This window comes from Pseudoliparis swirei, chromosome 22 (assembly GCF_029220125.1).
Source record: "Pseudoliparis swirei isolate HS2019 ecotype Mariana Trench chromosome 22, NWPU_hadal_v1, whole genome shotgun sequence".
NCBI lineage: Eukaryota > Metazoa > Chordata > Actinopteri > Perciformes > Liparidae > Pseudoliparis > Pseudoliparis swirei.
The window spans coordinates 14,795,275-14,807,765 of NC_079409.1; the positions used below are offsets into that span (position 1 = coordinate 14,795,275).

The following is a 12,491-nucleotide window of genomic DNA, read 5'->3' on the forward strand; positions in this document are numbered from 1 at the left end:
CAATCTCAGTGGCCATAAGATGATTTAAAATGAGAAAGAAGAAAATTACATGCCTCTGCTACAAATTGATCAGATTATTTTTGACGTATTTATAAACTGTAATATAATAATAGACCAATATAACTCAAGTAAGCTTTTTATTGTGAAAGACTGACTAGTTAAAGCTCAGAAAGTTGTCAATCACACTGACGCATGCAACCTTAAAAATAAATGCTCAAAGTCCACAAACATGTAGACAAGATGTCAATCAACTTCTGGTGGAATAGTGTATCTGTTTTCTTTACCTGAGGATGCCGCACTTTTTGGTATATTTTATTCCTGCAATGGCCCTTTTGTCCTAAGACTTGTCCTTATTTTACAGGCTGACTTAATTCGTCTCACCTTTCAAATATGCAAGTTAAGAATAAAAATGGAAAAAGAGGTTGAGGTTGTAGCTCAACTAGGAGTACTAAGAATTAAGAGTAATTGCAAAAGTTAATATTAATGAAGAGGGATTGGAGAAACAGTCAAGTCCAAACAGCACCAAGATTCTTGAGTGTCAGCTGGTGCTTTTCACTGTAGGAGTTATTTATGTTGTTATCTTGCTTGGAGGAAATATAAACGGGTAACTTTGCCTAAAAATCGTCATATTTAATGTAATCGGGAACTATCCAATCAAAGTATGAAACGAGATTCATTCAATGCTCTCGAGACTTAAACTTTATTACGTTTGTCATTTTACATACAGGATTCAGCCCATCTGGCAGTTAACCAGTACCCAAACCGTAGGGAGGTTTGACACCCAGCACAAATTTCTGTAAATTCATGTTATAGCGATATACAGTGAACACAATAGAAAATTATTTTCTTTTGGATTATTAGTTGAACCAAACCTCATATGCAGTAGTTTCCTTGGCATCTTCCTTTATTGTAGGATATGTTGTGAATTTTGCATTTTGCAACCTTTCAGCAATGTCAAATGTATAGAGTTCTTATATCGTCTCCTTTATTACAGCCTGTGGCTCAGGTGTTAAGTCACTCACTGCAGTACATTTTTTACTCTCAACCTTCAAGTTATTCTAATAATAATAATAATTCGGACTTCTATAGCGCTTTTCTAAATACCCAAAGACGCTTTACAGGGAACAATTATTATTGCTGAAATGATTACACAACAGAAAAAGCAGATTATTAGTTTAAATCATAAAATACCCCAAAATCTTTGGTCCCATCATCTCAAATTTGTGCTGCTTTTCTGACATCATTTCCAAAATCAACCAATTAGCCAATGGTGAAAATGTAGTTGATTTAATTTGAGATATTAACTCTTAATTAGTTAATTGAAAGAATCATTAAATAACAATACTTTGTTTCTGCCTTATGTAGAAATGGCAACTGAGTAAAAACTGCATGATATTATGAAACTGCTGTGAAATGAGCCCATCAGAGATGCTTTAATATACAGTAGACAGTCTGGTCATGTTGTTGCTGTATTTCTTATGCTTAGTTTAGTTGGTTAGTTAGTCTTTAGTGACAAACAGCAGGAAAACAGTATCAATAAAATATATAATCATTACCAATTAGTACTATGACCATTAGCAGAAGTAAACAGGCCAGATATGGATTTGTATTAGGGCTTACATATAAATAAAAAGCTGGTGCTAATACATTAGTACAGTGGGAACATTTTTGTTGTTGAGGATTTGTATGTTGTACTTCAATGTAAAGTTAGGGCCCTACAACTTTCTGAAGATTATTCAATTGTATGTTAAAGTGACCTCAATATCATCCAAAACAAACAAAACCAATGTGTGTAAAATGTTGATATTTCTAATGTTATACACAGTCAACAAAAGCCTGGGGTCAAATGGACCCCAAAGAACACCGATGCGTACAAGATGTGTACAGGGCATTGAAAACATGTCATGTGAATTTTATGTTTACCCAGTTGTCCCCAATAAATTAGAAAAAATCATAAAATGATATAGCAAAATAAATGATGTCAATCATTTATTTGGAGGCGTTAAACATTGAATGGGGTCAAATTGACCCCAAAGGTAATATGAGGGTTAAAAATAAAAACACATTTAAACATGGGAATGGAAGATAATGCCGTGAAAGTAGTGTGGACAAAAAAAAGAAAAGTAATGCTCTTGTATTAACGCTATACATGCGGTGCCCCATTTGGGTCACCCTAGACAAGAAAAGGTGCGCTCACGCCCCTGGAAGAGCGAGCATCCGCTGTACCGCAGTGTCGTCCTGCCGCCCCATCCGACAAAGAGAGCTGCAGTACTGCAAAGTGGAGAGGGAGAGAGCGAAGGGGGGAGGGGGTACCGCACTGTCGTTACGAGTCCAAGTGAAGGCAGGAGGAGAGACGCATTATTGCAGTAGCCTCCAGTGCCACAGCACTTTACACGGGCGCAACTACCGCACTTCCCTCAAGACGCACGCCCGTCCGCGCAGAGCAAACAGCGAGATAGAGGGAGGTGGGGGGCGGGCGACCGAAATCCGAAATCAGAGACAGGCAACTGATTTCTCACGACTGGACTTTTTTTTCCTCCGTATTTTTGAAATTGCACGCATTTGCCATTAGCTTTGAGAAGAGGCAACTCCACAGCCAGCCAATCAGCGCTGCGCGTCTCCGCATCCAGGAGCAGCTCTGCGAGGAGTCCGCATCTTCTGCATATATGCAGCTCTGCAGGATTATTATAAACGTCCGTGGACATTTCGCTTGAATGGATTATAATTTTGAAGTACTTTTCTCCTGAGCTCGCTCTCCTTCACTTCCTGCTTCCCAGTCCCGTCACACGGTGAATTATCGCCCGGTCCGTTCACGTGCCTCGGTACATTGCGGTACTTTGTTGACGACTTGCAGTGTGAATGCACCGCTAGAGGATCGACTCCACTGCGCAAAGCCCGGCCGTCTGTTTACTGTCAGCGCGGCACTTTACTGACTTTGCTGATTCTACATTTGGACTTTTTCGACCAGTGACTAGAACATTTCGTGTTTTTTTTCCTCTGTGATCTTGCTGTTTTTCTCTCCATCCTCTCTTGTTGTACTTCAGACCCTCCCTCTCCACCTCAGCACCCTCACCCCTCCTCCTGCCCGTGAGTCAGTTCAAACAGCTGCATAGAAGATGTGAGTATTAATGCGGCTTTTCTGCTGCGCTCTTTTCACATTAGCAACATACAAATCGATATGTTAAGCTTCTACGGATCAATAGCCTTAGTATTCAAAACAATATCATTCCTCGTATGTTTTTCCACGGTGGGGGTCGGAAACTAAACAGATTACTTTCTGCTTGATGGATTTTGCTGACGCAAGTGACATTTTCCCTTCCACCATCACTACATCATGTATTGAGGGGTCGACTGCTGCCACTGTAAAGCCTTGGGGATAAATTGAGTTTGTTATGGTAATTTTACACAATAGATTAAAGAAGAGAATACAGTTGTTACACAGCATATTGTAAATCAGAGGATTTGAGGTCACCACATTTGTCGAATGAATGATGGTTCATGAGGTTAAGACATTCTGGTTCCTGATTGTGTTTTTTGTGCTGCAGTCACTGTGATTTGTACTAAATAGTCCATCTGGCGAATTAGCTTAATTTTCTCCCCGACCTGTGAATCCTTTTCTACGCTTTTCTCCTTTTACATTTAAATGAAGTGCTCTCTACATGCCATAGACATGCCTCAGTGCACCAACAAGGTCCCCTTTTATCCCAACTCACACTCCTCTTGCCCTTCACTGTGCCTCTTCTCAGGTCTGCCCCGGATGCTGCTGCACCAGGTGGAGCTCCAGCAGCTCCTGGTCCCGATGGAGCCCCAGGCGGCGCACCTCCCGGCCCACCCAATACTTCCAGCAACCGCAGGCTACAGCAGACACAGGCCCAAGTCGAGGAGGTGAGCTGGACAAGGCCGGACAAAGATTCTGGGACAAAGTTTGATGTTGGCATGCATTGTGAAATCATTAAATATCTCAACTTAATGTATAGACAAAATAATGTATTTTCGCTTTACGTTATCTGGGAAAATCTTGTCTTCTTAATATATAATCTAGAAATGGATTACGACTACTTATTTACTGTTACTTATGACATGTGGCTTCCTTTCCTTTAACCTCACTTGTCATCCTCTTGATCTCTCCTCTCCATCGCTGCTGAATGCCGTCTCATCCTCGCCACTGTGGGCTAGGTGGTGGATATCATGCGGGTGAACGTAGACAAGGTTTTGGAAAGGGACCAGAAGCTCTCAGAGCTGGATGACAGAGCGGATGCTCTCCAAGCCGGAGCCTCCCAGTTTGAAAGCTGCGCAGCTAAACTAAAGAACAAGTACTGGTGGAAGAACTGCAAGGTGGGCACATTAGTCCGGCTCCATTAAACACATTGTTGTTACTGAAAGAAACTCACAGTGTAACCCGCCTCTGAATTAACAGTATTCCTATTTGTATGTGGTGCAAAAGAAATATAGTCTGTACATGGAGTTCGTAGTCTGGATAAGATTCTCAGATCATTTATTTTAACACATTGAACTGTTCACGTGAATGTTCGTGCGCAGTGTCGGCTCTGGTAATCCTGCTGTGCACACACTAATCTGTTAATGAGCTGCTGTTAAAGCAGATGCTTTGGGGAAAATAAGTATGTTACTGGAGAGACTCTGTGTAATAAATGTGTTGTTGTGTTGTTCAGATGCATTTCCTTTCGGTTTGCAGGCATCGAACATACAGTGTGTCTTAAATTCCTCCATAACAACAAACACCTGTTATAGTAAATGTTATTGTTTTCTCTTCTCAGATGATGATCATGATGGGTATCATCGGAGTCATTGTGGTTGGAATACTATTCTGTAAGTAGAATCTAGATACTAATACAATATTGGTCTGTTGATTGACAGGCAGATCATTTGTCGGCTTTTATAAATAGTCAATGGTTAAAAAATCAGATTCTGAAGTGTTTTGCGTCTCAGCAGCAAAGGAAAAGATATATGAAGGAAATTACTTTCTGTCGATGACAGTTGCTCGTACGGTGTTAGTCAGTTTAGTGACATGACGTTAGGATACAGAGACAGCACCAACCCAGTTGTATGTCTGTCATTCTTCTCCTCCGATTGTTAATTACACGTGACGTCAAATGACAATAACACATGGTCTTAATGCTAATTGAACCAGTTCTTTCTTAAAAACAATCCTGTAAGACTAAGAGCTTGACTGACGGTTCTCTCCTTTTTTTTAAATGTTGAGTGATGTTTTACCAGATCCATTAGACTAATGACTTCCTCTTCTTCATTTGCAGTGTACTTCTTCTACTGAGCTCAGCCCATCATTACAGATGGATATGGACTTAAGAATAATATGAAAGGGAAGAGAAAAAAAGATACCCAAGAGCCCCGCCTCCCCTTTTACCCATCCTCTCCTCTTCACATGGTCTTCCATCAAACCATCTTGCACTTATACATGACAGTAGTGTTTATAGGTGTCTCCGCTCTCTTTGTCCCCCTCTCCCTCCCTTCTGATTGCTTTCTTCCACTGTTTTGATGTTAAGTCTCACTCACTCTCTCCTGCCTCTGCACCTCATGTATTATTGAAGGACGCAGCAGGCGGAGTGAAACAGCAAGGAACGAGAGAGAAAATGCTTGTGACATGGGAACACACAAGGCTACGCCCTCCGAACGGAGCTATGGGGGGTACATGTTAAATGTACAGATGGTGAATGAGTGCAGGGAGGCTGAACAAGAGTTTGCAGTCCTTTCTATCCCAGATACGCCGAAGCTTGTTCATATTTCCTTTTTTTGAGAGTCCTACATTTGTAAGTTGATACTGACATGCCTAACTAACACACCCCTTCTTCCACAACTGCTACCATTATTGCTACTTACTAACACAAGGTCATGTTAGATTAATATTAGGAATATTTTTGATGTGTGTGTGTGTATGTGTATTTGTGATCCAAAGCATTCTAGCCTACAGCTTTTTCAGAGTTTAGCTGTTTTTTATTGGTACCTTTTTTGTTCCCCTTCCTGCCTAACTTTCTACAACATTCAGTAACAACAATGAGGGAAATACATTGTAAAAGGGAAAGGAGACTGTGTGAGAGTAGAAGGAAAGGAAGACGTGTTTGAGGGGAAAGTAGTATACATTTCTCCCCCTGTATAAATAAGACAAACCTCTGGACTGATAAACAAGTATTGATTAAGTAGTTGTGTAGCTATGCTTCATTTCACCTTGGTTTTGGAACCACAGGCAGAGGCGTCGTAGTCCTGTTATGTTTAGTGGCATCGTGATATGCACAGCGGGAGAACAGACAATCTACAGAACTGACCCGGAGGAAGGTCTCGTCCCTCTGAGCGGACAGTCACAGCCATAGACAGATGAATGTGCAGCGTCACATAAAAAAAAGAAAAACAGCTACAAATGACAACTTGTTTTGGAAGTTGTGCAGATAGTGTTTGTTCGATTGTCCTTTAAGTGGACCTGATCTTCTAAGAGCCGGAAAACAAGAAAAAGGACATGATTTAGAAACCAAGAGCCACCGTGGCCATCCCGTCCCTCAACCCCATCACTCACATAAAGAAGACTCAGCTGCAGGAAATGCAACATGAGTTTGTTCCTAACTTGCATGGCAAACCGTGTCCATAGTTTTGCCTATTTGTGTGATCTGTGTATCTGCCATTTCTGAATCTAACTGCCTATTGTACATTTTTGTTTTGTTAGTGGTTTCAATGACCTGTGTATCTGATAATTACTGCTTATGCAATGCAACGATGCTAAGGGGTTGCCACATTTGTATTTATTAATATTCAGAGACTGCAAACAACTCCTACTATAGTTAACTGGTAAAACATGTAGTATTGTATGGATAGAACAATAGTGCACATATGTCAGATTATGCTCCTGAAGTGTGTTGATAAATTCTTTCAGGTTTTTTTTTTGGGGTGGGGGGAGGGGGGTTGTTGGATCTAAAAGAAAATCTTAGTTTTCCTTTCCTCGGACTGATTTTGAGAGTTGATAAAATAAAGATGTATAATTGTAGCAGTTAGCTATAATTATCTGATGATATTGTGTCACAATATTATTAGGTAATTACCACATGAGATATGAGAACATGTTTTGTGATTTACAACATGAAAATGCAGTGAGATGATGCAACTGGATTTGAACAAATAAATGCATGCTTAACACTTTTGCTGATGCCAATAAATAAATCATCAACAGAACTGTTGTTATATTCCCTCGACATGTTGAGCCATCTAAGAGCTTACGAGAAAAAGTCAAACTGATATGATATGATATTCCTTTATTTGTCCCCCAGTGGGGAAATTTCAAAAATCACAGCAGTGGTGCACAAAATAAATATATATATTTTTTAAACACACAATACTAAAAAACTAAATACTAATACTAAATATACAGGGGGAAAGATCCAGCTCAGGTGGAGGTGAGAGAGGGAGCGCTCCATCTGGTTCAGGCGCTGCAGCACCGAGGCGTGGGCCTTGGTCACACCTGCAGCCCGCCAGGTAACCAGAGCAGGCCGACCGGCTGCAGGGGACCAGGAGGAGCTCATGAACCAGTGGAGACAGGCAGCATCGAGCAGGAGGTAAAGACTCGAACCACGGGGGACGGAGGACCCGTCTTGTCTTGGGAGACAACGGGGGGATTCTTTAGTTTGAGTTCGACCCCGTCACCTTTACCCCGATCGCTTTAAGAAAAGACACATGTTTATATCAACTGCATCCGAGGCTCCTGTTTTGTTGTCTCCTGGGTTGCCACGAGCAACAGAAACGCAGTTCAGTAGAATACCGGCTTCTAATAAAATCAGTAATAATTTAAAAACACACAAATAACAAAAATAAAGTCACTCTGGGCTCAGGTTTAAGTCTCGGTATATTGTCCTAGAATATATCCTACTGACTTATCTCATGACCTTGTAGAAGAAAAGCAAAGTGACGACGAGGAAACCCAGAAGCCACCAGTAGAAACCTGTAGCGAGAAAGACACAGAGCAGGATTACGGATTTGTAGACAGTGTTGTCGTTAAGTACATGATACAGGATGTCATACAAATCAACTACCTCATAGCTCCGTTAAAGGAGATTTTTAATCTTAATGAGGCTTTTCCTGGTTAAATACATTTTAAATAGCATGATTTTGTTGTGTGTTATTTCTGCAGTGAAACATTGCAGCAACAGCTACACATTAGTACCTGCTTGTGGTCTTTCTACCACCAGACTGATGGAGAGAGGGCCATCCAGGGCTGGGTGAGACACCCTGCAGGTAATTGTAGTCCCAGGGGAGACGGTGGGGGGCACAGAGAGATGAGATGACAGGGAATACGTCCCGTCACCGTGCTGTCGATGGCTGGACAGAGAGCCCTGATCTGGAAGCACTGTGGGCTCTGTGTCTGCAGGTGAGAGGGATAACCACTGCATCTGAAAGGCAGGAGGCAGCAGAGACTTGTGACCTGGGAATCACCCAGTTAAACTTGATCACTATAGCATGTTTCATAAGTTAGTTTCATAAAAGTAGGTGCATTTCAATGTGCTCGGGAACACACCTGAGCTTCCAGTGGATAGTATGTGGCGCAGTGGCAGCTCAGCGTCTGGGACTGTTTCTCCTCTGAGAGTGAAACACGAGGTGGTTCTGAAACAAAGAGAAGCAGAACATGAAATGAAAAGACAAATCAGTGGATTTATCGGAATTTTTAGATTAGGGTCAAACTTACGAACAACCTGGAGTTGAATGACCTGCTGGGCGTGGACAATGCCAATACTGACAGTGCAGATGTAGGTCCCCTCGTCCAAAAGCTTCAGCTTGGTCAGAGTCACAGAGGCGTTACCCTCTCCAACCACCTGGGAGGCGGCCATGCTCGATCCCCTTCTCTCCGCATGCACTGACGACAGAAAATGAAACAGGAATTGACAAAACGATCTCATCTCAAGATCTTCTTACGAGCTCGGCCTGGAGCCTTTTACGATAGTAAGAAAGTATTTTATTTCACATACTTAGATCGGTACTGCTGTCTTCATGCCCTCTCCCATTTGTGTGTTTTATGCACTTTTCTGACGTTTAGCTGTGAAACTATAGTCCAGATAGCCGAAGAGCTTTGGTCTCCTTTTGTGATTGTGACATTTGCCTCACTGTAAATGACTATTTTGAGTCCATATGTATTTGTATATTCATGAACTTGCATGCCACTGAAGCCACTTCTAATATACGCTCTCCAACTTTATGAGTGCTGTCACTCTCAGAGCCACAAGACCCAGGATGAACCAGAAGAGGTCGGACCTTTTTCTGCAGCACTCACCCACTGTGCTCCCTTCGGCCTCGTCCAGCCTCGTCATCATTTCAAACACTTTCCCCCCTTTTCCCCTGTGTTGCAGTCGCCATTCAACGGACACTTCCTGCGCTAAAGGTATCTCCTGCTGCTTGAAGCCACAGTTGAGGATAACGTCGCCTCTCAGAGGGGCCGACACAGACTTTTCGTGGGAAAAAACCAGGAATATTACTGAGAGACAGAAAGGAAAGACAAAAGTAGTGAGAGTGATAATGTGAACGATTCAATGAGAAGATGAAATGAGATATTGAAGGCCCAAAATCGAAAAAATACATATTCCTCTCATTTTTCAATTTAGATAGTTTTAAAGGTATCGGCCATAGAGACGTCTGCTTTGTCCTCAATGCAATGGGACAATATGGCTCCGGGCTTGTGGTTCTCAAAGTGCCAAAAGCATTCGAAAAACTCAACAGCAATGTCTCGCAACAAAGTTTGTGGAAACCGGGTCATGACTTCTGGACAGACTTACTGCTGGTGAGCTTTTCAAATGAATCTTTACGGCGCTTTGAGCACCACAAGCTTGGTGTCTTAAAGTCTCATTATATTGGAGAGAACGCAGACGTCTGAATGTCCGTCTGTCCAAAAGAACCTCACTCCAGGGAAGAGGAAAAATACTTTTTGACTTTTGGGTGAACTGTCACTGGATCTCACCCTCGGTCAGGAGAGTTCCCGATTGGCTCAGAGGCAGACCCAGTTTGTTCTGTATGAGGGTCAAATGGTCCTTCTTCACCGCCAAAGTCCGCAGAATCAACACGGTGCTGAACTCACCTCCCTCCACATTAAGAGACACCATAAAAAAAGCTGATCCTGAACTTTCCTGGTTTCCACGAGGAGAGTAACGGCTTATATCGCACTTCACCTCCTGCTCATTGCAGTCCGCATGGAGCAACACGTGTGTGTTGGGGATCTCAGGCGATGCCACTGCCACAGAGGGATGAAAGGAGAAGTTCAACACAGGGTCGTGCTTATATTACAGCAAAACTGACACGAAGAGAAGGCAGGAACACCTTTAACTTCTAACAGGAGGGCATCTGGGTCAGGGATTGAAGGCGGGACAAACGAAGTGAGTGTTTCAAGTGGTTCGTCAGAAGCCACTGGAACGTCTCTTAAGACCAGAGTGGCTGGGGTGTGTGTGAAGAGTGAGCCACCTCCCACGCCACCAAGTCCCACTCCCTCCTCCACCAGGGTGCAGGAAAGTACCACATCTGCAACCCTGTCAGCTGAGAAACAAGGAGACAAAAGTTTACATTCTTTAACATACTCAGGTAAACAAGACGACTATTAAACACAAATAGCAGTATAGCTTCATTTATGGGTCCGTTACTATCTAATAATGTATTAAATGTTTTCTGGAACAATTATGTAATTTGTTAGAAATTATAGGAAAATGAAAAACAGGGCTTTGACGGAGACTTATTACAGTTTGTTTAGTTGTTTTGACATTAAAAGCAACGATTGATTTCCACAGGACTGTACTTTAACAGACTGCTCCCTTTAATTGACTATTAACGCATCATTCAGTTATTAATAAAAACGTTGTTTTTCATATATGTTAAGTGTTGACTTGCCTTGCGACAAACTGTTCAGATGAACTGCTATGCACCAAGAAACATGTTCTAGGTTAGAATCGATCAGCAGCTAATCTGACTCATTTAATTTGATTAAGTACAAAATGTAGACTGTATTTTACCAAATATTAGTTATATTTCAGCGCCTATTTCCATGAATTCACAAAGCTAAAACAAGGTCTCTCTCAGACACTGAACTGAATACTAAAACGTGTTTTCCTGAATATGATAATCTAAAGGTAAATGTATAATGTGCCACTGTCGTCATTAAAGATGAACGCTCTTACCACAAACGCACGTGAGCAAGAATCCAAACACAAAGGCTACAGTCACCATCACGGGCTCTCGTTTTCTCGTTTTAATAAATTAAGAGTGCTTGAGGGAAAGTTTAACGTGAGAAGGCTACGAAGACCAAACAAAGTGAAACACCGGAACACGATCCCCGCACTTTCACTTTTGATTTCAACAATAGCAGCAGCTCATTGCATCGTTAGTCTGGGTATTACAACCTGTTCTCTCCACATGCTGAAAGCACAAAGGACTTGACGTCAAACAGGCTGATGTTCAATATTCCAACAGTAAACAGAAACAGAGCAAACAGATATTGACACAATCAACACAACAGTTGCAAGTATATAATAATGATATAAGAAACAGCTCCACAATGACAGAAGGGAATGTTGGAGTCAAGCTAGAATTTCACAACGAAAACAGTTTAATTCCAACAAACAAATGGGTTTTAAAGTCCATAGAAATTTACAAGATGATACAGAAAGTCCACCCCATCTCTGGATTAAATGTTATATATGAGCGTGAACTAATCCGCTGCTGCTGCTGCAGGAGCAAATGTCTCACCTTCAAATGAAACATTAATGTCACAGTCTGTCATTTCCAGTGTTTAATAACTCCCTGTGTTGATGCCAGGAGTAAGCCTTGTTTGTCTTTGCAAAAGGAGACGGATCGATGCTGCAAATAACTCATTTAAAATAGAGAATAGGAAGTTATTGTTAAAGCCCCATTATGTAGTTTTTCCCTTTTAGCGCCCCCTTCAGTTTTTGAGGTATTTAACGTTTACTTCAGTGTCGTAAATACCCAGTTACGATAGATGCAGCCTCGCATAAACTTGTATTGAGTTGGGATCATGTGTTGTCCTGTATTATAATAATTATTATTATTCTTGTTATTATTTGTACGTGTCACGGGTTATAAAAGGTGACGAGGGGGAGGTGACGCGAGGTTTTTTTTGTTTGGAGCGCGCTGACAGGCGCGCTCCAAACATGCTGATGGAAATGTCACTCTTGCCTGTCTTCAAAACTTGAGAGCCCTGCTAATACGAAGACTGCGCAGGAACACTGAACTGGCCCAGCACCTACCGGACTAGGGTGAAGTAGCGCGGGGATTGAACGCGGCGCCTCGCCACGTTTCCGCCTGGTCGGTCAGCTGTTTGCCGGCTTTTGGGGAAGGGGGCGCGTGCAGTCATTTACTTTTGTTTTGGGGGACTGCAAAGACTTTGGGACTGTCGGGATCCGGGGATTATACTTCGTTTTGAGTGGGTTTGATTTTTTAGTGGATGTGTTCATTTTGGGGGCTTGCCGATGCATTGAATTTGATTT

The 12,491-nt window shown here is 42.0% G+C and overlaps 2 protein-coding genes across 3 annotated transcripts; one reads left to right on the forward strand and one right to left on the reverse strand.

The window, feature by feature from the left end:
* Positions 1 to 14: 14 nt before the first annotated feature.
* On the forward strand, positions 15 to 7,194 carry LOC130213494 (vesicle-associated membrane protein 1-like). The gene is made up of 5 exons (XM_056445187.1): positions 15 to 3,118; positions 3,747 to 3,885; positions 4,177 to 4,335; positions 4,776 to 4,827; positions 5,274 to 7,194. Coding segments are annotated over exons 1-5 (369 nt in total). The 5' UTR covers positions 15 to 3,116; the 3' UTR covers positions 5,291 to 7,194.
* A 65-nt stretch (positions 7,195 to 7,259) lies between these two features.
* tapbpl (TAP binding protein like) lies at positions 7,260 to 11,289 on the reverse strand. 2 transcript variants are annotated; one of them, XM_056445142.1, is made up of 9 exons: positions 11,166 to 11,289; positions 10,318 to 10,530; positions 10,170 to 10,231; positions 9,962 to 10,082; positions 9,281 to 9,481; positions 8,699 to 8,866; positions 8,531 to 8,616; positions 8,180 to 8,405; positions 7,260 to 7,957 (listed from the first exon to the last, which is right to left on the reverse strand). In XM_056445142.1, exons 1-9 carry the CDS (start codon positions 11,212 to 11,214, stop codon positions 7,890 to 7,892), a joined length of 1,194 nt encoding a protein of 397 aa, XP_056301117.1. In that variant the 5' UTR covers positions 11,215 to 11,289; the 3' UTR covers positions 7,260 to 7,889. The 2 variants fall into 2 exon arrangements, with proteins under 2 accessions (XP_056301117.1, XP_056301115.1); XM_056445140.1 differs by having other exon boundaries at positions 9,962 to 10,231.
* Positions 11,290 to 12,491: the final 1,202 nt, after the last annotated feature.

Excerpts from the sequence above, each read along its gene's own strand:
- tapbpl (XM_056445140.1), bottom strand. The coding sequence starts at position 11,214 with ATGGTGACTGTAGCCTTTGTGTTTGGATTCTTGCTCACGTGCGTTTGT. Across the intron at positions 10,232-10,317 it reads CCTCCTGTTAGAAGTTAAAG|TGGCATCGCCTGAGATCCCC; the intron begins GTGTTCCTGCCT and ends CCTCTGTGGCAG. Across the intron at positions 8,406-8,530 it reads ACTATCCACTGGAAGCTCAG|ATGCAGTGGTTATCCCTCTC; the intron begins GTGTGTTCCCGA and ends CCTGCCTTTCAG.
- LOC130213494 (XM_056445187.1), top strand. Across the intron at positions 3,886-4,176 it reads CACAGGCCCAAGTCGAGGAG|GTGGTGGATATCATGCGGGT; the intron begins GTGAGCTGGACA and ends ACTGTGGGCTAG. Across the intron at positions 4,336-4,775 it reads ACTGGTGGAAGAACTGCAAG|ATGATGATCATGATGGGTAT; the intron begins GTGGGCACATTA and ends TTCTCTTCTCAG.